The following is a 27207-nucleotide window of genomic DNA, read 5'->3' as shown; positions in this document are numbered from 1 at the left end:
CCTGGTGGAGGGTGACCCTGGATGCTGGGGGGTTGGGGTGCAGGGGGACATGAGTGGGGGCCTGCTGGAGGGTGACCCTGCACTGCCGGGGGGTGGGGGTGGTGGGAGACATGAGTGGGGGCCTGGTGGAGGCTGCCCCTGCACTGCCGGGGGGTGGGGGTGGTGGGAGACATGAGTGGGGGCCTGGTGGGGGCTGTCCATGGTGGCAGGGGGGTGGTGGGAGACATGAGTGGGGGCCTGGTGGAGGGTGACCCTGCACTGCCGGGGGGTGGGGGTGGTGGGAGACATGAGTGGGGGCTGCCCATGGTGGCAGGGGGGTGGGGGTGGTGGGAGACATGAGTGGAGGCCTGCTGGAGGGTGACCCTGCACTGCCGGGGGGTGGGGGTGGTGGGAGACATGAGTGGGGGCCTGGTGGAGGCTGCCCATGGTGGCTGGGGGGTGGGGGTGGTGGGAGACATGAGTGGGGGCCTGGTGGAGGGTGACCCTGCACTGCCAGGGGGTGGGGGTGGTGGGAGACATGAGTGGGGGCCTGGTGGATGGTGACCCTGCACTGCCGGGGGGTGGGGGTGGTGGGAGACATGAGTGGGGGCCTGGTGGAGGGTGACCCTGCACTGCCGGGGGGTGGGGGTGGTGGGAGACATGAGTGGGGGCCTGGTGGAGGCTACCCCTGGATGCCGGGGGGTGGGGGTGGTGGGAGACATGAGTGGGGGCCTACTGGAGGGTGACCCTGCACTGCCGGGGGGTGGGGGTGGTGGGAGACATGAGTGGGGGCCTGGTGGAGGCTGCCCATGGTGGCTGGGGGGTGGGGGTGGTGGGAGACATGAGTGGGGGCCTGGTGGAGGGTGACCCTGCACTGCCGGGGGGTGGGGGTGGTGGGAGACATGAGTGGGGGCCTGGTGGAGGGTGACCCTGCACTGCCGGGGGGTGGGGGTGGTGGGAGACATGAGTGGGGACCTGGTGGAGGCTGCCCATGGTGGCTGGGGGGTGGGGGTGGTGGGAGACATGAGTGGGGGCCTGGTGGAGGGTGACCCTGGATGCTGGGGGGTGGGGGTGCAGGGGGACATGAGTGGGGGCCTGGTGGAGGCTGCCCCTGGATGCTGGGGGGTGGGGGTGCAGGGGGACATGAGTGGGGGCCTGGTGGAGGGTGACCCTGGATGCTGGGGGGTGGGGGTGCAGGGGGACATGAGTGGGGGCCTGGTGGAGGCTGCCCCTGCACTGCCGGGGGGTGGGGGTGGTGGGAGACATGAGTGGGGGCCTGGTGGAGGGTGACCCTGGATGCTGGGGGGTGGGGGTGCAGGGGGACATGAGTGGGGGCCTGGTGGAGGCTGCCCCTGCACTGCCGGGGGGTGGGGGTGGTGGGAGACATGAGTGGGGGCCTGGTGGGGGCTGCCCATGGTGGCAGGGGGGTGGGGGTGGTGGGAGACATGAGTGGGGGCCTGGTGGGGGCTGCCCATGGTGGCAGGGGGGTGGGGGTGGTGGGAGACATGAGTGGGGGCCTGCTGGAGGGTGACCCTGCACTGCCGGGGGGTGGGGGTGGTGGGAGACATGAGTGGGGGCCTGGTGGAGGCTGCCCATGGTGGCTGGGGGTGGTGGGAGACATGAGTGGGGGCCTGGTGGAGGGTGACCCTGCACTGCCGGGGGGTGGGGTGGTGGGAGACATGAGTGGGGGCCTGGTGGAGGGTGACCCTGCACTGCCGGGGGGTGGGGGTGGTGGGAGACATGAGTGGGGGCCTGGTGGAGGCTGCCCATGGTGGCTGGGGGGTGGTGGGAGACATGAGTGGGGGTCTGGTGGAGGCTGCCCCTGCACTGCCGGGGGGTGGGGGTGGTGGGAGACATGAGTGGGGGCCTGGTGGAGGGTGACCCTGCACTGCCGGGGGGTGGGGGTGGTGGGAGACATGAGTGGGGGCCTGGTGGAGGCTGCCCATGGTGGCTGGGGGGTGGTGGGAGACATGAGTGGGGGCCTGGTGGAGGGTGACCCTTGATGCTGGAGGGTGGGGGTGCAGGGGGACATGAGTGGGGGCTGCTGGAGGAGGGTGACCCTGCACTGCCGGGGGGTGGGGGTGGTGGGAGACATGAGTGGGGGCCTGGTGGAGGGTGACCCTGGATGCTGGGGGGTGGGTGTGCAGGGGGACATGAGTGGGGGCCTGGTGGAGGCTGCCCCTGCACTGCTGGGGGGTGGGAGTGGTGGGAGACATGCATTGTTGATCAGTAGTGCAAGGTGACATGTGGGTTGGCTGGGGGGCATGCCCATGGTGAATGGGCTGCCTGCGGGACATGGGCAGGGGTGCAGGGTAGTCCCCCGTGGTGTGGGCTGCCTGCAGGGGCCGTGGAGGTTGTGGAGCGTACACCTGGGAGGACCCACACGGCCAATTCACGTGTAGTACTCCCCAGAACCCCTGAAATACACATTCCCTGCTGGTATCGCGTGTGGAACTTCCCGCGCACCCCTGAAATACACGTACCCTGCTGGCACTGGGACAATCGCGTGTGCAACTTCACGCGAACCCCTGTAATACACGTAGCCCGCTCCCCCAGGCCCGATCGCGTGAGAAAGTTCATGCGAACCCCTGTAATACACGTAGCCCGCTCCCCCAGGCCCGATCGCGTGAGTAAGTTCACGCGAACCCCTGTAATACACGTACCACGCTCCCCCAGGCCCGATCGCGTGGGAAAGTTCACGCGAACCCCTCCCCCAGGCCCGATCGCGTGAGAAAGTTCACGCGAACCCCTGTAATACACGTAGCCCGCTCCCCCAGGCCCGATCGCGTGAGTTAGTTCACGCGAACCCCTGTAATACACGTAGCACGCTCCCCCATGCCCGATCGCGTGGGAAAGTTCACGCGAACCCCTCCCCCAGGCCCGATCGCGTGAGAAAGTTCACGCGAACCCCTGTAATACAGGTAGCCCGCTCCCCCAGGCCCGATCGCTTGAGAAAGTTCACGCGAACCCCTGTAATACAGGTAGCCCACTCCCCCAGGCCCGATCGCGTGAGAAAGTTCACGCGAACCCCTGTAATACACGTAGCCCGCTCCACCAGGCCCGATTGCGTGTAAAACTTCACGCGAACCCCTGTAATACACGTAGCACGCTCCCCCAGGCCCGATCGCGTGAGTAACTTCACGCGAACCCCTGAAATACACGTACCCTGCTGAAATCGCATGTGGAACTTCCCGCGCACCCCTAAAATTCACATACCTTGCTCGCACTGGGCCAATCGCGTGTGGAACTTCCCGCGCACCCCAGAAATACACGTTCCCCGCTTGCCGTTTGCTGTTTGCCAGCCCGGTGAACTGGTCCAGGGTTAGCGCAGCCCTTTGCGATGATTTAGCGATTTTGATGGCTTTTCCTTGCGCGAGGGCGTTCTTCGGGGCGTTACTGGCGCTGCTGCAGGGTCGCTGCGATTCTCTGCGCCACGGCTGGTTTGGGAGCCTAAAATCCATGAATACGCTGTGCGCGGAAATCGGTTTTAGCGCACGTGCCTGGCGCAGACAATCGCACGCGGACACTCTGCGCCAGCCGCTTGCGACACTTTTCTGCAAAATTCTATGAATTACCCTGTTAGGCTGTCCGGACGTTCACACTACCAGGTTATTTCAACTCAGTAAAGTCAAAAGTTTTAAATAAAGGATAGATTAGAAATGGTCAAAAGAGTTAATTAATAGAGAATTGGGATCCAAGAGAAGCTGTTCTGTCAGGCAATCAGAAAGAGTTCAATAGTAAAACTCCAAACGTGTGTAAAATATGAATTACACAATCATCTCAAAAGCACAGCATCTCAGTTTCTAAAAAACAGCATTTAATTAATTGGGTTCCAAGTGGGGCTGTTTAGTCAGTAAATCAAAAAGAATACATTAGCAGAACTCCAAATGTATTAAAACACTGATTTACACCTTTATCTCTGTTGCATATGTGTTAAAAACAGAGTCATTTGCAAGTAATATATTTCTAGTTACAGCCTTTGTGGTAAAAAAAAAAAAAAAAAATTTTAAAAAGTGTGCTTCCTCATAGTGAGCAGGGTACCTAGCATGCGTAGTTCGTTTCAGCTGACAGAACGTGTCAGACTATTCCTGATGGGAGGCCGCTGCTGCAGGCCCTGCCTACCTTCAGAGCTGTGTGGCTTCCTGCGTCTTGCTGGCAAGGACCATGGGACCGCAAAGGGATGGCCAGCGGCACAGTAGAAGTTAAGTGGCAGAATTATGTTTTAAAGGCAGCAGTCAAGGCTTGCTGTCAGTATAGATGTTGAGGGTTCCGTAGGGAGTATCAACGCCATTGAAAGGGTGCGAACGAGTCGGCGGCCGTGTTAATGAGGAGTTTTAAGCGGAGCAACAGGTTTGTAAATGCTCTGCAACCAAAGTTACACTTTGGATTCTTATAAAAATGTAATTCATGAACAAATGTTGACCGGCAACATGCTCAGCAAGAAGAAAATTCTCCTTGGCTCTCAGAGCTCCTCAGCTATGTGGCCATCTCTATCGCCACTTGACCATGACCCCAGACTTCCCTTTTTTTTAAGCTCTAATTCATTTTTTGCCATAAGGTAACACAGCTATCATGTGCATTAATACATTGAATTATTGATTAAATTATGAATTTAACTGATTTTTGAACCATCTTTTATTTTATTAGTGTTTTTGATGAAGTAATTATTGATTCATTTGACATTACCTGTGCACACCTGCATAGGTTTACGGAATGTATAGAACTTTAGCCATCCCGCTAGGAACACCTTTATGTAATGTTTGATGTGAATACTATGCATTTGCCCCTTTGGGGAGATTTTATAATGTTTTCATTTTTAATGTTTAACAAATGTTTGTCTAATCTGTAATTACACATTTTTCTCTAATGCATTATTATGGGTTATTTACAGCAAAAGAAACAGTGATTGATTGATATTGGGTTTATATTTCTCAACCTCTATTAACACTCTCAGTGGAAAACAAGTTACTATACAATGGTCATGAACTTCAGAACACAGTTTTAACACCTACCAACTCCTTCCCCCATTCAAATAGAATATCTTACTTGGAAGTGGTCCGTACTGGTTTCAGCAGGCTGAAACCATGGTGATATTTTCCTTTACTGGTGGTCTCATCCAGTATTCTCAGCTGTGACTCCACAGAAATATCCAGAGGCAGGCCTTCTGCCCGGGCGGCCGTCTCAAGGGCATCTTGACATGTCAGATGACGCTGCAAAAATAAAAGCATGGACATGTCAACCTTATGTTTGAAACAGAACCATAGATACATAAGCGACATGGCCTCCCACAAACCCCGGTCTTATAATGTAGGGAACACTCCACAGACCACAAGACCACTTTGAAGACAGAACTATTTCCAACTCCAACCACTGCACTTGATACAACCAAGCTGCAGCCCTACAGTGAGGAACACTGATGTGGTGAATGGGAGAACCGGAAATGTTGGAATATCATGGAGAAACTGTGCTCACATTGGTGTTGTCACCATCAGTACAACCTCCATTCTGCAACTTAATGCCCAGGAGACCTGGACAGCAACGACTCATTCATCCATGAATGAGACATCAGTCAGCAGGACTCCTCTCCACCACCTCACAGGGGCAATACCCTCAACCTTCACAGTATCCCCCCCTGTGAGGTGCTTATGTGAGCCACTCCTTTTTGGAAAACTCAAACAAATAAGTGTACTCTAGCTGCAGCTTGGTACAGAAAGTAAGGAGTGTAGTGGCTGACTCATGCCGCTGGCTCATGCTGCCTGAGCCCTCGCTTTTAGAATAGGAACCCTGAGGGGAAGTTGGCGGTTGGGGCCTGGAGGGAGAGCTGGTTGGGCTTGTATGCTGCGGGGTCTTTCCAAATAAAAGGCTTACCTTGTTCGATGGCCTCTGACCCAGTTTCTTCACTTCAGTGATGAAGATCCTGAACCGTGTCACTGGTGGCCTGTATGTTCGGCCCCTGTGCGCAGCTGCTTCAGATAGAGGGCGGCTCCGAGTGGTTACCCCGTGTAGAGGCATCACGGAGCACAGGTGGAGAGAGCAGGACAGAAAGACCCTGCAGCTGGTCAGAAGTTGGGGCGAAGAGGCGCAAGTTCAGGGGGACCTTGTGTTGCAGCTTTGCCGAAATTCACTTGCGTGTTAAAGGAAAGAACCCATGAGTGCGATACGACGTGGCAGCCATCTTGGTTACCACAGCAACCATGTAAACAACTTGCACGTTTTCTCGCCTTCATTGCTCCACACAGATTTTCATCGTCTCTATGGTTCGTGGAGTGTACCAGCAGTGGGGCAAGTCTACTGAAGCAACAGCTTGGAGTGCTGGAACCTTGTCAGCAGTGACAGTTGTAACTCATTCCAGGCTACAGACTTAAGTGGGTAGTGTTTGGCATTAAGAAGCCTGCTAGGGCTGAAGACGTCGGTCACAGTACTTCCTCCCCTGAAGTCTTTTTGCCCAACCCAGGTACACCTGCAACACCGTGGAGTGACTGCAAGCAATATTGGAGCAATTTTCTGGGTGCAACTGAATATGAAGGAATTTATTTTTGTGTTTGGCCTCTTACTGATGTGCGCCAATTTCACTTCTATAAAGTCTTTTTTGAAATAAGACTACTTCACTTTCCCTTTTTGTAAGTGATTTTTTTCGTTTTTTATTTACATCAAATTATTTCAAAGTTACAATTTTGACATTGATAGATTGCATTTGGTTATTTGTAACTTCAAAATTGCATCTCATAGTCATTTACAATGAATTGGTTTTACTCATTCCCAGCTTTTATATAATTCAAATGTCACCTCTCAACACGTGTTTCACCATGTGTGTTACATGGATCTTCAGGAGGGAATCCTTTCTTTTATTTCTTTGTGATAATTGTTTTCTTTAATTTTTCCTTTTTTTTATATAAAGGCTTTATCTCCCTTGCTGTTTCTGTTGTCACAGCTATTCAGGAATCCTTTTAGCTTCAGAGATGCGCTTGTCTCCTCAGTCGCCGATCTGCGAACTCTTGGAATGTAACCAGTATAACTCTGCCCCTAGTTAGCTGACTAACAAATTCCACAGGAGAACATCTCTAAGACCAACCAGAGTTGTCAATTCTAATTGCTTGACAATATCGAACTTTAGACTCACTACTTTTGGAGGAAATAGTTTCCCGGTAAAGGCTGCTAAAACCTGGAACTCACTACCACAAGACCTTAGAGCTGACCTGCCCCACCTTTGTTTCAGGAAAAAAGTCATTCAATTCCTTACCTCGACTGACCTCAGTTGACCGGTGTTACCTACCTCCTACTGGTATTAACCACCAGACCATTCACTCTATACAGCTGTTACTCTGATTGACCTACTCGAACCTGTATATTCGAACTTGTATATTCTGTAATTATTTGTGTGACCTTATTGTATTTTCTAATGTACACTGCGCTATGATGTAACCTTGTAAGTTTCACACTCTTGCCATTGCGCCCTGCTACCCCTGGGTCTGGCGCGCACAAAAAAATGAATAAAACAAACAAACAAACAGTAAGGAAGATGATATTACTGCACTCACTTGGGAAAGAAGGTCAGACGAAATACAGGGAGCTAACGCCTCTGACCGAAGCACAAGGGGCGGGTGACATAGATGTCTACCAAGAAGCTCTTCTCCAGTTGGACCAATACTATGCGCCCAAGACAAATATAGCGATAAATCGTTATAACTTATATACCTGGAAGCAGGAGGACAATGAATCAGAGGAATATGTGAGAGCTTTGAGGTCTTGCAAGCTTGTGCGAGTTCTCAGTCAGGATGGGGACGGATGAACTTATCAAAGATCAGATAATTATACACACAAACAATCCAATTGTCCAAGAGAGGTTATGGATGTGTGGTAATCTGACCCTCGAGGAGACCATAGCAATTGCAAAGAAGGTAGAACACACACTATTGTGCTCTGGGACAATTAGTGAGAAGAAGAACAAAAACGTTGCAGATTATTGCTCGAAAAAAACCCAGATAAAGAACAGGTTCAAGTGAATACTATCACCAAGAGAAGTAAGAAGGGAGGTGTGAAAGGAGAGGAATCACTAAAGGACTCGCAATGATAAGAAAAAGGTGGTGACGTAACTGCGATGTAAGTAGGACGAGCCAGTGTGCGCTCCTCATCTGATCCTGCAATATATGATCCTTCGTGCCAAAAGTAGCCTGCAAATCCCCCTCAGACAGCACCACTAGAATGAGGGACGACTGCAACACCCACCGCTCCGGTCGCAGAAGGAATTAACCGCCTGGAAGAGGGAGAATCGAACGTGAGAAGCCGAAGGTTGACGCCACCAAAATAGTGGGCGTGATATGACGAGAGCGGAGCAGCCCTACAGACAGACCGCATATCCAGGAAGCCTCATTGGAACTGCTGGAAACAGACGGCGACCAACAGTCTGCCAAAGTAAGCGTTCGGGAGGCCGCCAGGACCGTGCAGCAGCATACACGTTCTGTGATGCTCGGTGTGGAGGGAGACAGCACACGGAACACCCCGGGCCCAGATAATACTTTAAAGTAGCTGCCTGAAATTGGAGTGTGGCCCCAGTTAACCCGGAGCAGCACGGACCTCCCCTCACTTTGATCTGCCGCACGCCGGCGGCCCCGACCACAGAAACACAAACAGCAGCCTGAAGCTGTCCCATAAAAGAGCCCTCACTGGTCTGCTCAGCAAGCAGGAACACAAAGAACTATCGGGCCGGCCCGGCCAGACGTACCGAGCCGCTCAGAGGGCTTCCTGTGGAAAAAATAAATAAATAAAATGATGAAGGTCTTGTGAAGCACAGAACCCTGAAGATTGGCAGGAGTGGCTAGAGGACACTGGTGCCCATACAGCCTTCAACAAAACCCAGCAATGTGCTCCCACAAAGGAAAGCATTAAAGGGAGCCTAACAGGGTCACAAGACAGGCACATTAAACGGCCAGTGACACAGAAAAAATTTGTAGGAAGAACTCAAATAAAACATAGGGAGAGCAATGTCATCCACACTGGCAAAGAAAAGAGTCAACCCTTCTCTTGATCGGGACACAACCCCACAGAACCACTGCAGTTGCCAGAGAGAGGGAGGAAAAAGATGGCCACACAGCTGAAACAGACCACATTAGAGACTTTTGCAAGGAAAAATGATCAAAAGACAGATCAGATGATCCCTGATGGACACTCACAAGGTAAAGACCAAGAGCCTCAGCGGAATGATACCAACAACAAGATCCTAGACGCTATTGCGGCCCTGCGTGCATCCATGGAGACCCACAATGGAGAGATGAAAAGCGTTAGGAGTCTCCTTAGACAAGAGGTGCACAAACTAGCCGGCAGAGTTGGAGAAACAGAAGAAAATAGAAGATGTCTCATCCTCTACAAAGGAACTGCAGGAAACAGTACAGGAAGGCCGGGAAGAAGCAACATACGTATTCAGGGCCTACCTGAGGGGGCAAAGACCGAACCATTTACGTTGAAAACATGCTTCTTCCGGAAATAGGACTGGGGGCCCTATCATAGGGGTTCACGGTGTAAGGAGCCCACCAGGCACTTACGAGAACCCCTACACCCCCTGGGAGCACCCCCTCGTCCCATCATAGCAAAGATCCTAAATTACCTAGACAAAGAAAAGATCCTGGCTTATTCCAGATCTGGGGGAAGAAACTCCGCCGAGAATCGACACTATTAGCAATCTTCCCAGACTACACGATTCAGGTTCAGAGGAGGAGAGGCCAGTTTGTTGCAACAAAAGAAAGACTCCAGCGCCAGGGCATAAAGTACATGCTCCTATACCCTGCAAAGCTAAAAATAATCCACAAAGGAAAGACTCTGTTCTTCGAGACCCTGGAGGAAGTGAACACCTGGATGCAGAACAACAATATGGAATAGATGCCAGAGACAAAAGATGATACCCAGGGTGCCAGATAGGGAGGCAGAATGAGAACAGGAAGCACGATTGTCGTATGGGAAACCATGGTGGGGAGCCCACTACACTGGTATACTAGAACTCATCTCAACAGGCAGCTCCTTGGCCAGCAAATATGGAACAAGTAAAACGGCGGGGCACTTCCACCTCAATACCTAGTCCCCTCATCCAATGGACCTGGGAACCCTTTCTCAACCCTCTATCACGTAACAACTAGAGTACTCCAACGGTGTTAAGCCTCTACGGGGAACTCCAGGTGGGCAACAAGTTCACTGTTATGTTAAAGTCTATGTTGGAGTTATTTTGTTAAAGTTACAGCACAGTCTTAATAGTCAAATCGAGAGAAAAGTAACAGGAATCCATGGGTTAGCGACAAACAAGAAGCAGCAACACGGGCACCAAAGGGAAGCACAATTGTGGGGAGCAAGAAATGAGGACCCGTCGGCGACAACCCCAAAGACCACTTCAGGGGGCGTCAACCCTGGGGGGTTGAGGGGAGAGGCAATGGAGAAAGTGCTCCTAGGTAATAGGGCAAAAGGGAGGAGGGGATAACAAACCTGATGGCCGACACACTCAGGATAGTCACATGGAAAGTACAAGGGCTAAATAATTATGCCAAGAGTGAGAGTGACGACATACTTATGTCGCAAAGGAATTCATATAGCCCTACAACAGGAGATCCATCCAACGGCAGCAAATCAGTCTCGTATCCTGGGTAAATGGAAGGGAAGGGGGTTTGGGGCTAAATACTCCAATTACGCCAGGGGAGTACTTATTTGGGTGGCCCCTAGAGTGCCGTTCCAGCAGCTAGAAGTACAAACAGACCCAGAAGGGAGAGTCATACAAGTACATAGATTTCTCGACAAGAGAGAAATCTTCCTAATGAACACCTATGCACCCAACCACAACGCAGCAGCCTTCTTTCGCTCCCTGTATATCAGACTGACCACCTACAAGGGCATGACATGGATTGGTGGGTGGGAGGAGACTTCAATTGTACATTAGACCCAGAACTAGATAGGTTGGACAACGGTACCCTACCCCAGTCCCCTCCAACCAAAGCCCTTAACACGTTGACAAGGGAGCTGGATCTACAAGAGATCTGGAGATGGACACATAGGGAAAAGATAAAATTCTTGTTCTACTTGAGCATACATAAGCAATACACAAGAATAGATCACGTCCTCATAGGGAAAGAACCACCTAAGAAATATTGTAGAAGCCACATATGAGGGAAGGACGCTCTCATTTGCCACTAGTAGTGGAGTGGCTACTCTCTGACCATCCCGCTCAGATACCCACTTGGAAACTAATAGCAGAATTACTACGAGATGCCGTGTTCCGAGAAGATCTGGGGGAGCAGGTAGAGCAGTACTTGACTCATAACCAGGGCAGTGTCAAGGATATGCGGACCATTTGGGACGCCTTCAAAGTGGTGATAAGGGGTGCGGCCATTGCCAAAGGAGGTGGAGTACAAAAAGAACTAGAACAACTAACTGCAGGCACGGAATCCAAGAAAAAGTTATTAGAGGGGTCTGAGACCATAGGAGCAGAGGTGGAAAGAAAAGTCATAGAGCTTAGACAAGAATGCCTGAAAAACTGGGAAAGGTAGGGTAACTACAGTTACGCCAAATACACCGGAAAGTTACACAAGGAGCAAGGGGATAAGCCAGGTAGGCTATTAGCTTGGCTGACCAGCAATACAGACACAAGAGTGGAGATAATGGAGATAACAGACAAATGCAGTGAAAAATGGAGATAGCAGAGAGTGATAAACGAGACCTTCATGATTTTCTACCGCAACCTCTATGAAGACATTAGCACCTCGAGAGAGACAGAAATCATAGAAACCCTAGAAGATAATGGTCACAGTGACAGCGGAACAGAGAGAAATGCTAGAGGTGCCAATCACACTAGATGAGATAAAAGGTGTAAGCCATGCTGCCAACCGGCAAAACCCCGGGAAGTGATGGCCTCCCGGAAGAGTTTTTTTTTCAAATTTGATTTTATTGATTTTCACAGGCAAAGAAAAACCTTTACAAATACAGCATAAGTGGTAAATATTGTGATGATTCAAATAATGAATTCAGAATGAACACTTAAGAAATATATTCTGAACGATATCCCAACTTCCCTCCACCATTCCCCCCCTACCTGGTAGGTCAGTGGCATATTTAAAGCATAATATTTAGCATACATCGTTGTGTACACTAGGGCCGTTCATTGTTCTCATTTAACATGTTGGTTACGGCAGAACATTCGATCTTTACGGGCTTGGCATTGGTCCTTTTGCTGGAATCTTCCCATTGTGGGGTCCTCAGGCGATAAAGAGTGCTCATCCGTTGTCAGCGGTGTATTCATACTGAGGGGTTTGTAGTGCTGGGAACTAATGTATTTGCAAAGTCACTCCACAATGTTTCATGGTGGGCCGACCTTCCGTGAAGAGTGGCTGTGATCCTCTCCATGGTCCATATGTTAGTAGCTACTCCAATCTACTCTTTCTTAGATGGAGGGTGCCTCGCCTTCCACCTAATTACATGGCAGGCGCAAGCCGCAAGCAGCAGGGGCCCGCTAGTCCACCAAATCTCATTACTCCATCCTCATCCTCCTCCAACCCAACGAGTATAAGGAGGGGTGTTGCTTCTCTAGTAATACCATCCACCTGCTTCATCCAGCCCAAGACTTCGTTCCAATATATCTGTACTCGGGCGCATTGCCACCACATATGCCAGTAGGTCACCCTACTATCACATTCCCTCCAGCACATGGGGCTAATGGTCTGAAACATTTTTGATAACCTATAGGGGTCGTATTGCCGTCTGTGTAGTAATTTAATGGCGTGCAATTTGTATTGTGTGCCAATTGATACCTGAGAGGGTGTTCTGCAAATACGAGTCCATGTGTGCTGGTCGAATTCCCTACCAAAATCTTGTTACCACCTTTGCTTAAGCTTTACTATTGCCCTCGAATCAACGTCAACTAATGCACGATACATGTGTGTAATCAGGCCCTTAGTCTCAGTGAACGTATCAAGAAGTTTCTCGAACAGTGTCAATTCTCTTTGTATTTTCATTCGCCATTCCTCCCTGGTCATCACACCCTTAAGCCATAAGTAAAAGAAGATCAAGATTGGAGTCAGCTGGAGTGCCTCCTAATTCAGAAACCATTATGAATACCCCTCCCATCCAAAGCTGTCCAGCGCTCTCCAAGCCTGCATCAAACCATGACTGGTAGTTGGGGTGGTCTGGTATTTCTTCCTGAATCCCCGGGGACCAAATGTGGCTTAAGGGAGACGGCCACGTTGTGACGCCTACCATGTTCGCCCCTTCCCTCCATATCTCCCAGATAGTGTCAAGTATGGGGTGATCTCTAAGTCTTCTCACGAGTTTGGAACGGGCGACCCATAACCGTTCTGATAATGTGACTGGAGTCAAATTGTCGTTGTCTAGCTGGACCCACTGTAGATCCTTCCTATTCCTTAAGTGAGGGACCAACACCCTCAATTGGCCCGCGTGATAGTATAATTTTATGTCCGGGAGACCCACCCCACCTTTATCCTTCGGAGAATAAAGACTTCATATGATATTCTAGGTTTCTTCCCTTCCCATAGAAAGCGCAGCATGGCGCTCTTCACTTCCCTAAAGAAGGAGTCTGGAACTTTCAGAGGAAGGGCCTGGAAGTGATATAAGAATCGAGGGAGGCATACCATTGTGAGGGGTTGCCATCTTGCAAGATCTGCATGAAATGCTGTGAGGAGCTGCGGGAAGTTGGCCTCGTACATATTGCTAATGTTCCTTGTTAGGTTGATCCCTAACTAGCGTAGCGATGAGTCATCCATTACTAATCCCAGTCGTGAGAGTTCTCCGGAAGACTTGGGAGAAAGATCATGCAAGGCAACAGAATAGATTTGGACCAGTTTATTTTGAATCCAGATAATGAGCCATAGGTCTCAATATGTTGTATAGCTCTGGGTATGGAAGTAGGAGGGTTCTGAATATGGAGTAGAATGTCGTCGGCATAGAGGGCCAGTTTGTATTCCCTACCGTGGACCCACAGGCATTCCACCAGGTTATCTGCTCCAGGCTTTTGGGCCAGCGGTTCCAGCGAGAGGGCGAACAATATCGTTTACCATCACTGACGCCTGGGTCGATGTATACACCGCTTCTATCCCTTTCGTAAGTGTGGGACCCAGACCTATTTTGCACAGCACCGCTTCCAGGAAGTTCCATTTGACTTTGTCGAACGCCTTCTCTGAGTCCATGGAGACTAGTGAGGGGACGTTCGTCATTTTCCGGGCCTCGTGTATTAAATGTAGGGTCTTACGGGTAGTGTTGGCTCCTTGTCGACCCAAAATAAATCCGACTTGGTCGGGATGGATCAGGGCTGGCATGTGTACTTCGAGTCTCGCTGCCAACACATGTGTGTAGATTTTCGCATCGATATCAAGTAGAGAGATGGGTCGGAAGGATGCACAACGTTTGTGGTCCCGTTTGGGGTCCTTGCCTTCTTTGGGGATGGCCAAAATGAGTGCCTGCGAGAAGTATTCCAGTGCTATTCCTGTTTGAAGGATATGGTTAAACAGGTCCACCATAAAGGGGAGGAAGGGACCGAGGAAGGTTTTGTAAAATCCGGCAGTGTACCCATCATTCCTGGGGGCTTTTCTGAGAGGAAGCCGCTTGATAGCATTTTCTTTTTTTTTTTTAAACTCTTTATTAGTGGTCACAATGCTTTGGTTCATTAATACATTAGATGTTACAGAGACTCGTCGTCATCAGAGATCATGTCACACAAATATATTCTAAAAGGGCCCCAAATGTCCTTGGGCCTACATAACGCAGGTTGGGTCAGGACAAATTGTTCTTCTAATTCGTTAGCATGTGTTAGTTCGTGAAGAAATTGGTTCATGCTCATGTTAAACAATCTCCTAATTTTCTCAGAGCGCTTGCCAATGTCCCCAATTAAGTATTTTTGAGGAGTTCGTTCAGGGGGGACCTGCGTTATCTCTTCCAACATCACAGCCACAGCATTCTAAAAACCCCCCACCACCGGACACTCCCAGTACATATGAAAGGATCCAGCCTGAGGTGCACTGCATTTGGGGCATTTGTCCAGGCTATCTAATGCAAATTTTGCTATTCTAGCCAGTGTGTAGTGTAGGCTGTTTAGAATCTTGAATTGGATTAACCATAGCCCAGCGTTCAGTGACACATTTTTAGTGAGTGAGCAGTATCTGGCCCATTTCCTCTCTTCAATGGGCATCTGCAGATCTCTCTCCCATTTTTCTTTGACTTGGTTTACTGTGGGGGTATGGGTCTGTACTGCTAAATACAGTTTAGAGATTCCCAGGCCTTCCTTAGCGGTTACCAACTGGGTACACGGATGTGATGGGAAGCTTGTCCGGGAATAGCGGCTATCTTTTTTGAAATGCAGAACTCATACGGTAATATTGAAGTGTCTTAAGTGGCCCCCCTCCCAGCGCCCTCAGGAATTCCCTCAGGGCCACAAATTTCCCATTGATGAACATGTCACCCAGTTTCATCTCTCTATTTGGGTCTAAGGATTCTTGTATGTTGTTGTCATGCGTTGGGGGTATGCCCGGGAAATTCCATAATGGTATTTCCGGGTTATAGGGTGTCTCCAGTATCAACCTCTTGTATATTGCTTCCCATACCCTGACTGTGCAGCTTACTGGGTTGTATTCGCAGGTGTCCTTGTATCGTGGATCAAAAATGACAGATTGTATGTTCGTGGGATATGTGCTGTATTCTTCTATCCATGTGTGGGGTTGTCCATCTGGAACATTATACCAATATTTCGCGAATTGTGCTTGAGCAACATAATAATAAAACTCAAAGTCGGGGGCAGCTATACCACCCGAGGAGTACAGTTCAGTCATTTTTTCCCACCCTATTCTCGCTGTTTTCCTGTTCCAGAGAAATGTTACCACCATGGATCGGAGTCTGGCAAAAAAGGTCCTACCAGGCCATATGGGGATGTTGACAAAAAAGTACAGTAACTTGGGTAAGACTATCATTTTGAGGATGGTGACCCTACCGTATAATGAAATTGGAAGGCGCCCCCACATCTGAAGTTTAGTATTTAAAGTTTGTAGCGCGCTTTCATGATTATCGGAGTATAATGTAAGTCTATCCCTGGAAACAAGGATCCCCAAATATCTGATATGCTGCTCCGACCACTTGAGTCCGTTTATTGTGTCGGGGCATCTGGTGGCCGGTGTGAGCGGGAATATTTCAGATTTAGCCCTATTTACAGTATACCCGGAATAAGTTGCAAACTCTTGTATTTCCGCCATGATTGGTGCAATGTTTTTCTCAGGCTCACGGACATATAATAACGTATCGTCAGCATACAGTGAGATTAGTTGGGTGGAACCTTTCATCTTTATCCCTCTATCTGCATGTCTTAGTCGCACCGCAGCCACCATTGGCTCTATGGTTAGTGCAAACAGCAGGGGCGAGAATGGACATCCCTGTCTAGTGCCCCTGCCCGGCTGGAACAGTTCGGAGATGATCGATTGATTAGCACCTTAGCGCCAGGATCAGTGTATAACAGTATCACGTATCTGATAAAATTGGGGCCCACCCCAAACGCCTCCAGCACAGCCAGGAGATAGACCCATGAGACAGAATCAAAGGCTTTTTCGGCGTCACGGGATATAGCCACTGCGCTTCTCTCCGGGTCTATTTGTGCCATTATACCAAAGAGTCTGCGGAGATTCAGGGTCGTGGATCTTGTGGGGATGAACCCATTCGGATCAGGATGAACAAGGGAGGTACTGCTGGAAGAAGTGGATTGGCCAGCACTTTTGCAAATATTTTAGCATCAGTATTTATAAGTGACAGGGGTCTATAGGATGACACCTCTTGTGGTGGTCGCCGAGGCTTAGGGAGTGCGGTTATCACAGCCTCTCTCATAGTCGGGGGTAATATATTACTCTCGAGGGATTCCTCCCATACCTGCATCAGTATTGGCATTAGTTCTTCGCAGAACTCCTTATAAAATTTGGCGCACATCCCATCCCATCTGACCCTGGTGCTTTGCCTGATGAGTGTTTTGATTGCGTCCGTAATTTCCTCTGCAGTCACTGGCTGATCCATTGCCAAGCGATCCTCATCGGGGAATTTTGGCAGGGAGAGAGCCGTAAGGTATGACTTAATTTCAGTGTGCGATTTTGTATCCTTGTTTGTATATAGTTCTTTATAGAATTTAACAAATTCCCTGTTGATCTCCTCATCCCTCAGGAGTACCTCCCCCTGTGCCGGTTGTATGCTAGTGATCTGATTGGGTTGCTTGTCGTGTTTAAGTAAGTTGGACAGCATTCTCCCCGGCTTGTTCCCCTCCCCGTATCTGCGTACCCGTATGGGTGCTGCCACATAGCGCACTTCTCTGATGGCCAGCTTGTCAAATTCCTGGAGGTGTGTGTGTGTGTATGTCAGCCAATATTTCTTAGTCCTGTGTACGAGTGTAGGCTTCCTCCAATGTATCTAGTTTACTTTCAATGTCAGTTAGCTCATCTCGTACACCCCTCAGTATACCAACAGACTTGGATATCAGGACTCCCCTGACCCAGACCTTGAAGGATTCCTACACTGTGGAGTATTCACCAACCGATCCTACATTTTTGGTGAAAAACTCTGCTATTTCGACATGCAGTGACTCCACCACCCTGGGGTCGCCCAGCATTCCACTTGGCATTCTCCACCTTCTTGCAGGACTGGGGGCATTTTGGAGTGCTAACTCCAACAACACTGGGGAATGGTCTGATAAGAGTACAGGGCAGAATCTCAAATTTTCAGTGCAGCAGTTATAGCCGTGGAAACAAACCAATAGTCAATTCTAGACTCAGAGTTGTGAATGGAAGAGTAGTATGTGCATCTCCTACTACCAGGGTGTATTTCCCGCCAGGCATCCACCAGTGACAGCTGTGGAAGAATGTGGCCCTGGGTCAGGGCTGTCCTGCTCGGAGCCCTGATAGTTGTCGTGGATCTATCAAGCGCGGGATCCAGAGCCACATTAAAGTCCCCACCCCAAATCACACTGGACACATCAATTGAAGCAATCAGCCAATACATATTCATATCGAAGGCGGGGTCATCAATGTTGGGCTCGTATGTGTTAACCAGCAGTAGTTGCTGGCCTGCGACCTCCCCCCATACTACAACATATCTGCCTAGCTGATCCACCTAGTGGCCTTCCAGCCTAAATCCCACACTTGGATGAATACGGGTAATAACCCCTCTAGATTGGGAAGAGTAATCAGTATGGAACCTTAATTTACCCCATTTGGGCAGTATATGCATGTTGTTCATTCCCACTGTGTGCGTTTGTTGTAACATTAGGATTTGGGGGCCATGTCTGGTAATATAATTGCCAATTTTCTTGACTTTCATCTGGTTCAGTCCCCGTACATTCCATGACAGCAGTTTTATCCTCAACCCGCCACCAGTGTATTATAGGTAGATATTTTGACATTGTCTCGTCTCTCAGGGTTATAGCATTTGTGCGACTTGGGCAGCGCCAGCATCAGAGCAACCACAATTTTAATATTCAACAAACAGTTAACCTCCGTCAACCTTCCACCGGGACATAACGCCTTCCAGTGGCCACAAACCTCCAAATTATTCCATAATAGGTCTGTTCCAAAACAAACTCCACATCCTCGTCCCTCCCACCGACCCTCATCATCATCACCCCCAACTTGACGATCTTCCCATCTGAACTCATGGAATATTCCAGGGGTAGCCATGTTGCTTCACATGGCCGCCAACTTGGTTCCAACACTCCACTTAACCATATTTCGTGGGGGCGCCTTGGCATTAGTTTACCATAGCTGCAGCTTCAAGGATTCGATAGCTTTTGTATATGTTCTTCCAGTAAATGTCTTTTAGTCCACCGGTCGGGGCCTGTTATTCTGTACCGGTCTGCCCCCTCTGGGAGGCAGGGGTATGGAAGTTTCAATATACTGCATGGCTTCAGCCGCAGACTCAAAAAAGTGCGCTCTTCCTGCATGTTGAATCCTCATCTTGGCTGGAAACATCAAAGCATATGAGATTTGGCGTTGTTTCAGGAGCTTTTTGACTGGCTCATAGGATCTTCTGCTCGCCTGAACCCCGGCGGAAAAATCTGGGTTTATGTGTATCCGGTTATCTTCATATTGGAGCATTCCAGCCTCCCTCGCCATCCGCAGGATTGCATCTCTGTCCCTGTAATTAAGGAGTCATGCAATTATCGTGCGCGGAGGTGCACCCGGTTTAGGTATTGGCGCCAATATGCGATGTGCTCTCTCGACTAGGAAGTGTTCAGAGAATAATCAGGCCCAAATAAGGACTTGAATAATATTTTAAGTTGCTTTTCCATTTGACCTTTCCCAAATGATTCCGACACGCCCACTACTCAGATGTTGTTTCTCCTTGATCTCGATTCGAGGTCCTCACATTTATTCTGTAATTTGGACATAGTATCTTTGAGCTGGGTGATGTCGCGGCCATGGTGTGCAATGGTGTCTTCATTAGTGCTTATTCTGTTTCAGTTTCCGTGACATGTGCACTCTCTTTGTCCACTCTGGCCTTGAGGGAGCCAATAGTGGCTACTATATCATCCAGCTTCACATTAACTGTGCGGAATCCGTTCTGGACTATTGTTGTCAGCCTGTCTTGTTCCCCAGCTTCTGGATCCACGGCCTCATTAGAACTAGTGTGGACGTCTGCAGTAGTGGTTTGATTTTGGCTGCCAGTGTGGGCATCCATTGGGCCTTTCTTCTTGTTACCAGGAGTCTTGGCCACTTTGCCTGCTTTGTGTGGTTCGCCCATAATGATATCGTGGTATATGCTGTTGTATTTCCCTCAGTGGCCTATTATTAGGCTTGTCACACTCCTGCGCAATTTCAAATCTGCCCCTTGTATGATGTTTCTGTAAAGGATTAGGACAAGGTTCACAGGTTGGGGGCGTTATATTTGTGCAATCAACAGGATATAGTTTGTCAGAACGTGGTTGCCACAAGTGGACTCTGTCCTTCCACGTATTGTGTTGTTGCACTGTTCAGTTGATTTGTGGTGTTATGTCCTTTCAAGAGTCTAAAGCTTCAATTGCTTGTCCAGTAGATGATGTGGGTCTGCCGCCCACTTGCCGGCCCGTCTTTCAGGGTGGTATGCCCTAAAATACTTTAACACGTCGGGGGGGGGGCGCCTCTAGTGTGCAATTTTGTATTCACGTATTTCTTTGTTGTCGTGTGTTGAGTGCGTTGAACGGTCCGCGTTTGCCAACAGCGCTGCGTTCTTATGTATGAGAAATCACAGTGGCCCGCACATGGCTGCACAAAGGGAGGCCCCCTGGGACCATCACATCCTGCTTATATGGTCTTTTAAGGTCAACTACACAGACCGCGAGGGACGGGTGCCAAGACAGCCCCGGGGCAGCGCGTATCTTGTTGGGCTTCCCGCGCCCGTGTCCCACGCCGACAGCAGCAGGACCGCTGGTCCGCTCAGGCGAGAGCCACGCCACGGTGAGAGCCCACCACCGCCTGATAGCATTTTCAACCTCTTGAGGTGTTATTGGGGACTCTAGTGATGTAACATTATCAGATGAGAGTTTTGGCATGCTTACCCCGTTCAAAGAGCGGTCAATCTCTGCCGCTTCTTGTATATCTTCAGATTTGTATAAGTGGTCATAAAAATCAGCAAGGCCACAGGGATATTTCTGGGACTAGCAGTTTGGGAGTTGTGTTCACTCTCTATGGCCATAACCCAGCAGTCGGCCCGTTGTCCTCTCAGCATAGCAGCTAGTAGTGCGTCAGCCTTGTCTCCTTTTTCGTAATGTTTTTGACCAAGGAATTGGAGCTTACGAGTGATTAGGCTCTCCTCCAAATGTTTAAGTTCTGCTCTCTTTTGGATTGCTTCAGCTATCCTCTCTCTCCTTCCTTCATTGCTGGATTGCGCCCGGAGATCCAACTGTGCAATCTCTTTTCGGAGCCTATTTTCTAATAGGGTCCTCTCTTTTTTTGTCTGCTCCCTCTCTAAACAATATGCCTCTCCATGTTGCCTTCCCAGCCTTCCAAACTGTATTTTTAGACACCTCCCCCGTGTCGTTCCGTTCAAAGTACGCAGTGATCTCCTTCTCCAGTTGTTCATAAAAAACAGGGTCTTTCCATAGCGTTTCATTACATCGCCATTTTTAATTTTTGTGCGGGAGTGCCATAAGGCTTATGCCAGTAGTCACCATATCGTGGTCCGACCAGGAGATCAGGGAGATCTCTGAGGCGGTTACTACATTCTTTAAGCCAGCGGTGAGGTATAAGTAATCAGTTCTTGTGAATGTGGAGTGTGGGGTCGAATAAAACATGTACCCTGGACGGCTGGGGTGGAGGAGACGCCATATGTCACTTAATCCATATTGGCCCATCATATTGATCACTTCCGTACGTCCTCCATCAGCTGGTTCGTGTGATGCTGGATTGCCGGCTTGTCTGTCGAGTGCGGGGTCTGCCCACATGTTAAAATCTCCCCCTATGATGACCTCACCCGGGGCCTCTAACATAATTTTTGGGATCATGTTGGAGAAAGCGTGTTTGTCCCGTGTTGGGAGCATAAATAGATGTGAGAGTTGTGTTGTGTAGCCTACCCACCAGAACCATGGCTCTTTCCCCTACGTCAGCCTAGTTCTCCCCCCTTCTATTCGGCACCTGGTCCAGCTGGATTAACCTCATCCAGTTAGTCTCGGACCACCAGTGAAGACCATACCTTTATAGTCTGTTTGTTTGACACTTCTATTAGAAATGAGACCCTTCTGACCCCCCCTAACCCCTTGTTTCTGTTCGCACCATCTGCCATCAGTAATTATTCTTACTTGTTAGCATTGTTACGAGCCTGGATCATCACTTATTCGTGTCTGACCACATGGTGGGGGATCCTAGTCCTGTGTATCAGAACTGGGCATCCCCTCGGGTCGAGTTCAGTTGGACATCTGTGGTTTTCACAAAAAAATCAATGTTCCATATCTGGGGAAGCGTCCATTCTCCTGAATTTCCGTGAACCTGGGATCATCCTTCTTTCGTCTTGGTCCTTTGATTATCCACTCCCTCTCCCCATTTCTTCCTTCCTCTGGGGCTGAACCTCCTTCCTGTCCTTTAAGTTCTGCGATACAGCCATTGATGTCCTTTTCAGATTTCAATTTTATCGTATTCCCTTCCCATTCATGGTCAGCTAGAAGGGGTATCCCCACCGATAACGAATCGCCTTATCTTTCAGAAATGTAGTGAGTGGGAGGCATTTCCTTCTCATGGCTAGGGTAAGAGAGGAGCGGTCTTGATAGATGGCACTACTGGCTGTGTCCATGAGGATCGAGGTGCCGCGTCTGACCTTATCAAGGACCCGGGTTCTGTCGGCGTAAGTGTGGAATCTGGCTAGGATTGTCCTAGGGCCTCCTGCCGCACCGCCAGCCCGATGGATGCGGTCGAGTTTGGGCTCATCTACTGAGTCATCTTCAAATAGTAGTTTTGAGCGTGTATGCAAAGTTTTTTTCAGGTCAGATTCCGTTTCCCCCATCTCGTTCCGGGACGCCAAAGGCGTGTATGTTATTGCATTGTTTGCGGTATTCGAGGTCATCGACTTTCAGGTGGAATTCTTCTTCTCTCCTTTCAATGTCTATTTGTGTTTCCAACATGGATAGAGAGGTCTGATTGTGCTCCACCTCCTCAAGCCTTTCCTCCATCTCATCGATCCTGTGAGTTATTTTGTCTATCTTTCCGCTGATATCAGCCCACATACTCTTAATTTCTGATAGCAGGTCGGTGACATCAGCTTTAGTTGCGGCGGTTTCCGGTCCCAAGGAGGCCATCTTGACACTGGGAAGGGGAGCGCTGAGGGGAGAACTTATAGGACGCAATTTTCTCTTTGATGTTCATACGCCCAAAGTGCGGAGTAGTAGAGATTGAGACATTTCGGAGAAAGCAATGAAGAGCTACAGGGCACGTTCTGCGAGAGCGCTCGTCCGTCTGGGATTAGGGCAGTCTGTGTTGGCACTTATGAAGACAGCCCGATCGTTGGGTGGCTGCGTGCGTTCTCTGGGTATTCCCACGCCTAGTCTTAGTGACGTTGTGCACCACACAGGGTCCTTATGGTTGTTTGGAAGTAGCTCTGCAAAGTGAAGTATGGTATAGGGCTTGTGCGCACTTCTCTTACTTGTCGTCGCTTGTGGTGTTTACTGGGTTGATCCCAGTACCTAACTTAGGAGAGAGCACCTGGCCGTGGTACCTCTCGTCGAGTGAGTCGAGATGCTGGTGGCTTCAGATTGATTCCAGGATTGGTTGTCACATGTGTCAAGTCCATATTGTTTTCTGCACAACTGGGCGGTTGAAGTACCCCGTCTGGGTCCCATAGTATGGTAAGCTTGGGAGGGAAGGGGGAGCTACCTTACTTTTTCAAAATAGCTCAACAAAAGTATCTCCTTCGCCTGCACTGCATGGCCATGCAGAGTGGGGGTCACCATTTATTGCCAGCGGTTTCGTGGGTGTGGGTCTTCCTGGAGAGGGGGCCAGTATAGCGTGGTTAGATTGCACTACTTGAGTTTCGGGAGTCTTTATTAGCTCTTTCCCCCTCTCTGGTGCAGCTGTGTGAGGATCTCCGTATGAATAGGGAAGCGTAGGCTGCGGGGGTATGAGGCCTCAGGGCCGATTTAGGTGAGTGCAGGTTTCATATTACGATCAAGAACGTGTAGCTGGTCCCGTTTCACAACTCCCCCCACCACCCACTCGTCGCACGTGTAATGGAGCATTTAAAGGGGAGTTTTATGCAGTCTAATGAGGGTATTTGCTTGTTGTTCCGGGCTGCTCTCGCAGTCCCAGGGTGTTTAGTGTCAATTGGGTCTGCGGCCCTCACTATTGCAAGATCTTCGGAGCGGCTCAGAGGGCAACATTGATCTGTGAGCGCGGGCTGCAGTCACTCACCGCGGTTCTGATCAGAGAGCGACTGGTCTCCGCCACCTGGTTGTTGGTGCACTGTATGTTCTGTGTGCCTTCTGGGCTTGCTGTAGCCGTCGGAGATGTCCGGTGGTAGCTGCATGCCTGGGGTGTCACTCCGGTGTCTGTGTCGTGGCCGTTCCTGAAGAGGGGCCTCCTCACGCTTTGGCCGGGCGGTCAGGCCGGTTTGATATTACCCAGACCCTTGGCAGTTCAGGGCGAAGCGCCTCCAGGGCCAGGGGCGATGACAAAGTGCACGTTCAATGTGAATGGAGCGGTGCGGGGCCGTGGGGATCTTCAGAATCGCCGACACAGTGCCCAGGCTCATATGAATTCACTTCCACTCCGCTCACCCACGTCTCTTCTCCGTTAGGGGGTTGCGCCAGGTGGCTCGTGTGGGTGCAATCTCCACAGCATTGTGGGGTTGCTCCTCAGCTTGGTTGCCGGGTCTCGTGGACTCCTTCCTGGGTTTCACGTGTGCCGATACCAGTTTCGCTTTCGTTCAGACGGGTCTCGGGATGCCGTTAGTTGTACTCAGTGATTCCTATGGCAATCCTTCACCGATTTTCATCGGATATTCTCCTGCTGGGGCTGGGGGGGCAAGGACACTCACACAGCTGAGAGTCACTTTCTGTCCGGGGGGGGTCCAGAAGTGGGGGCTGAAAACACTTTGCGGACCATGGAGGCAGAGCTCAAACGGAGAGAGCGATCCTCCGTGGGCCCCCTGGTGGCCAGAGCTCCTCCCGGAAGTGTTTTACAGACTTGATCGCTCTGCAGCTGCTCCTGCCCTAACAGATGCATACGAAACTGGGAAATTACCTGACAGTATGGAACAGTCAGTCATACTCCCGATCCTTAAGCCAGATAAAGATAAAAGAATATGCAAATCCTACAGGCCGATAGCCTGGATTAATCAGGACACAAAAATCCTCACAGCTATTTTAGCAAAAAGAGTTAAAAAAATAATCACAACATTAATACATCCAGACCAAAATGGGATAGGTCCCAGGCAGAGCAACAACCGAAAACCTGAGAAGACTTCAGGCAGTCATAGAGAGAACACAACACTGGCTTGAAGGCTGCGCTGTGGTGGCACTAGATGCCATCAAAGCGTTCAACTCAGTTAGATGGGAGTGGTTGTTTGCGTCCTGGAACGTTTTGCCATTGGAAATAACTTTATGCAGTGGATTTGCATGCTCTACTCCAGCCCGACAGCCAGAGTGCGCACTGGCAAACATTTCTCAGAACAGTAAAAAATCCACAGAGGCACCAACCAGGGTTGCCCCTTGTCACCCTTATTATACATCCTAGCACTAGAACCCCTAGCAATATATATGAGGAAAATGTTTGGAGACACGGGACTCCAGGTAGATGGAGTACTACATGTAATATCTCTCTACGCTGATGATATGCTTATGTACATAAAACATCTGGAAGAAAACTTGGAGACATATCTAGAGGTACTCGAGAACTTTGCAAGATTGTCAGGGATTACAATTAGCAAGTCGAAGTCCTGTATCTTTCCCGTAGCAGAGAGGGTAGGAACAGAGGAAGGACTACTACCCCGCCTAGTACTCCAATGGAGGACACACCTTCTGATACTTCGGTGTTAACATCTACCATGATATCAGAGACACTCATAAGCACAACACACTAAAAGGGTAACTGAGCCCAGACAACTCGATTAGGTTCTGTGAGAAACTCCCTCTCTCTGTAATGGGCAGAAGTGCCCTCCTAAAAATGGTCCCCCTCCCCCACCTATTGTACCACTTCATAAACAGTATCTCATACCTAGGGCCTTTTTCAGAGTCCTGACCTTGTCGTTGGGAGCCTTCATCTGGAAAGGCGGTAGAAGAAGAGTGGCACTAGATGCCCTGTGTAGAGACTATACGGAAGGAGGGCTACGCCTCCCGTATTTCAAAGTCTACTATCTTGCAGGCCAACTCCAACATGTGGCAGGGTGGATAGCAGACTTTGAGACAGGCGACCACACTCTGATGAGCCCCAGCATAGCCCCCTGCCTCCTCAAAGAGGCTCTATGGCTCACGCGTACATCAATAGCTCACCCCCCAAGACCCCTACAACTTTGCAGACAAATATGGTCCAGGACCAAAATACTACTGACACTAGAAGAACCCTACTCCCCCCAGATCCCGCTAGCAGCCCTACATGGAGACCCCAGAGAGCATTTGGCCCAAAGCCTGAGGTAATGGGAGGATAGGGGCATAATTACTATAGGCGATCTTTACTCCTCTGACAACTACTTACATTCCAGGAACTAGGAGAAACATACGGGGTACATAAAGATCAATTCAATTCATGACGTACAATAGAATGTTACACACCCTAAAGAATACAAGGCCAGATTTACCAGATATAAAAGGAAGAAAACTCGATGCTTGGCCTACCATATGATGCATCAGAGGGAGGTCATGCAGTCTCCAGATTATATAAGGGATGGATTGTTGGAAGCGCTACCCAAAGACCTGAATAGAGGGAAAAGGGCATGGGAGACAGATATAGGTAGAGAGCTCACCGAAACAGAAAGGTCAAGGGCACTGCTATATCCCAAAAAGGTCTTGAGAAACGCAAGACTGAAATGAACCCAATATTACACCTTACATAGGGCATACATGACACCCCAGTAAATATCCCAATTCCCAGGGGCAGAAACAAAGGGATGCCCGATATGTGACGACGAGGAAGTTAATATGGGTCATATGTTCTAGTCCTACCCAATAGCCAGGGAATACTTGCGTGAGGTAGAAGGGAGGCTGAGGGAAGGAGGGATAAGAGGCCAGGAAAGGAATTTGGAAGCATGCCTCTTGTGAATATACAGATATCCCAAGAAGGATAAGACAATGAGAAGAATGATAGACCTAGCCTGGGTATTGGAAAAAAGGAGAATAGCAATGGCCTGGAAGACTTCAAAAGGCCCGAACATAAGTAGATGGTGGGAAGACCTGAAAAGGTGGTCCACTGCAGAGACTGCGTGTGGTATGAGGTGCTGCAACTGGGCAGAAGGTAAAGCTTGTAGGACATAACATGGAATGCACCTGTACACAACCTTTCACCTCACCCAATGATAAACCCTCATGAGAATAAGGGCCCTAAACCTAAAACATTGAGGGCCCAAAAGAAATGACTGACATTAGCAGGAATACCCAGGGGTCCAGCAGAACAACAGGCTTGTCACTAACCCACAGAACTGAAATGTTTTAAGTGACATCAGACGTGTTCAGTTACCGTTTGAAGAGGGGGGAGGGAAGGGAGTTGGGGAGGCAGAAGGGAAAGGGAAACTATTACAAGAATATAACTGTTCCTAGAATTGATGTTGTACAAGAAA

The 27207-nt window shown here is 49.6% G+C and overlaps 1 protein-coding gene across 4 annotated transcripts in view; it reads right to left on the bottom strand.

The window, feature by feature from the left end:
* The window catches only part of ABCC5 (ATP binding cassette subfamily C member 5), a 2124586-nt gene that overhangs the window by 1913538 nt on the left and 183841 nt on the right, over window positions 1-27207 (bottom strand). For all 4 annotated transcript variants that reach the window (XM_069618835.1, XM_069618837.1, XM_069618838.1 and 1 more), the window contains exon 3: window positions 5026-5189. In XM_069618835.1, the coding sequence (XP_069474936.1) occupies window positions 5026-5189 (164 nt within the window). The remainder of the gene's footprint in view (window positions 1-5025; window positions 5190-27207) is intronic.

The sequence above is a fragment of the Ambystoma mexicanum genome, chromosome 10 (genome assembly GCF_040938575.1).
Source record: "Ambystoma mexicanum isolate Mex_15411 chromosome 10, UKY_AmexF1_1, whole genome shotgun sequence".
In the NCBI taxonomy this organism is placed as follows: Eukaryota; Metazoa; Chordata; class Amphibia; order Caudata; family Ambystomatidae; genus Ambystoma; species Ambystoma mexicanum.
The sequence above is the reverse complement of the archived record's forward strand: the minus strand, read 5'-3'. Positions and strand labels throughout refer to the sequence as shown.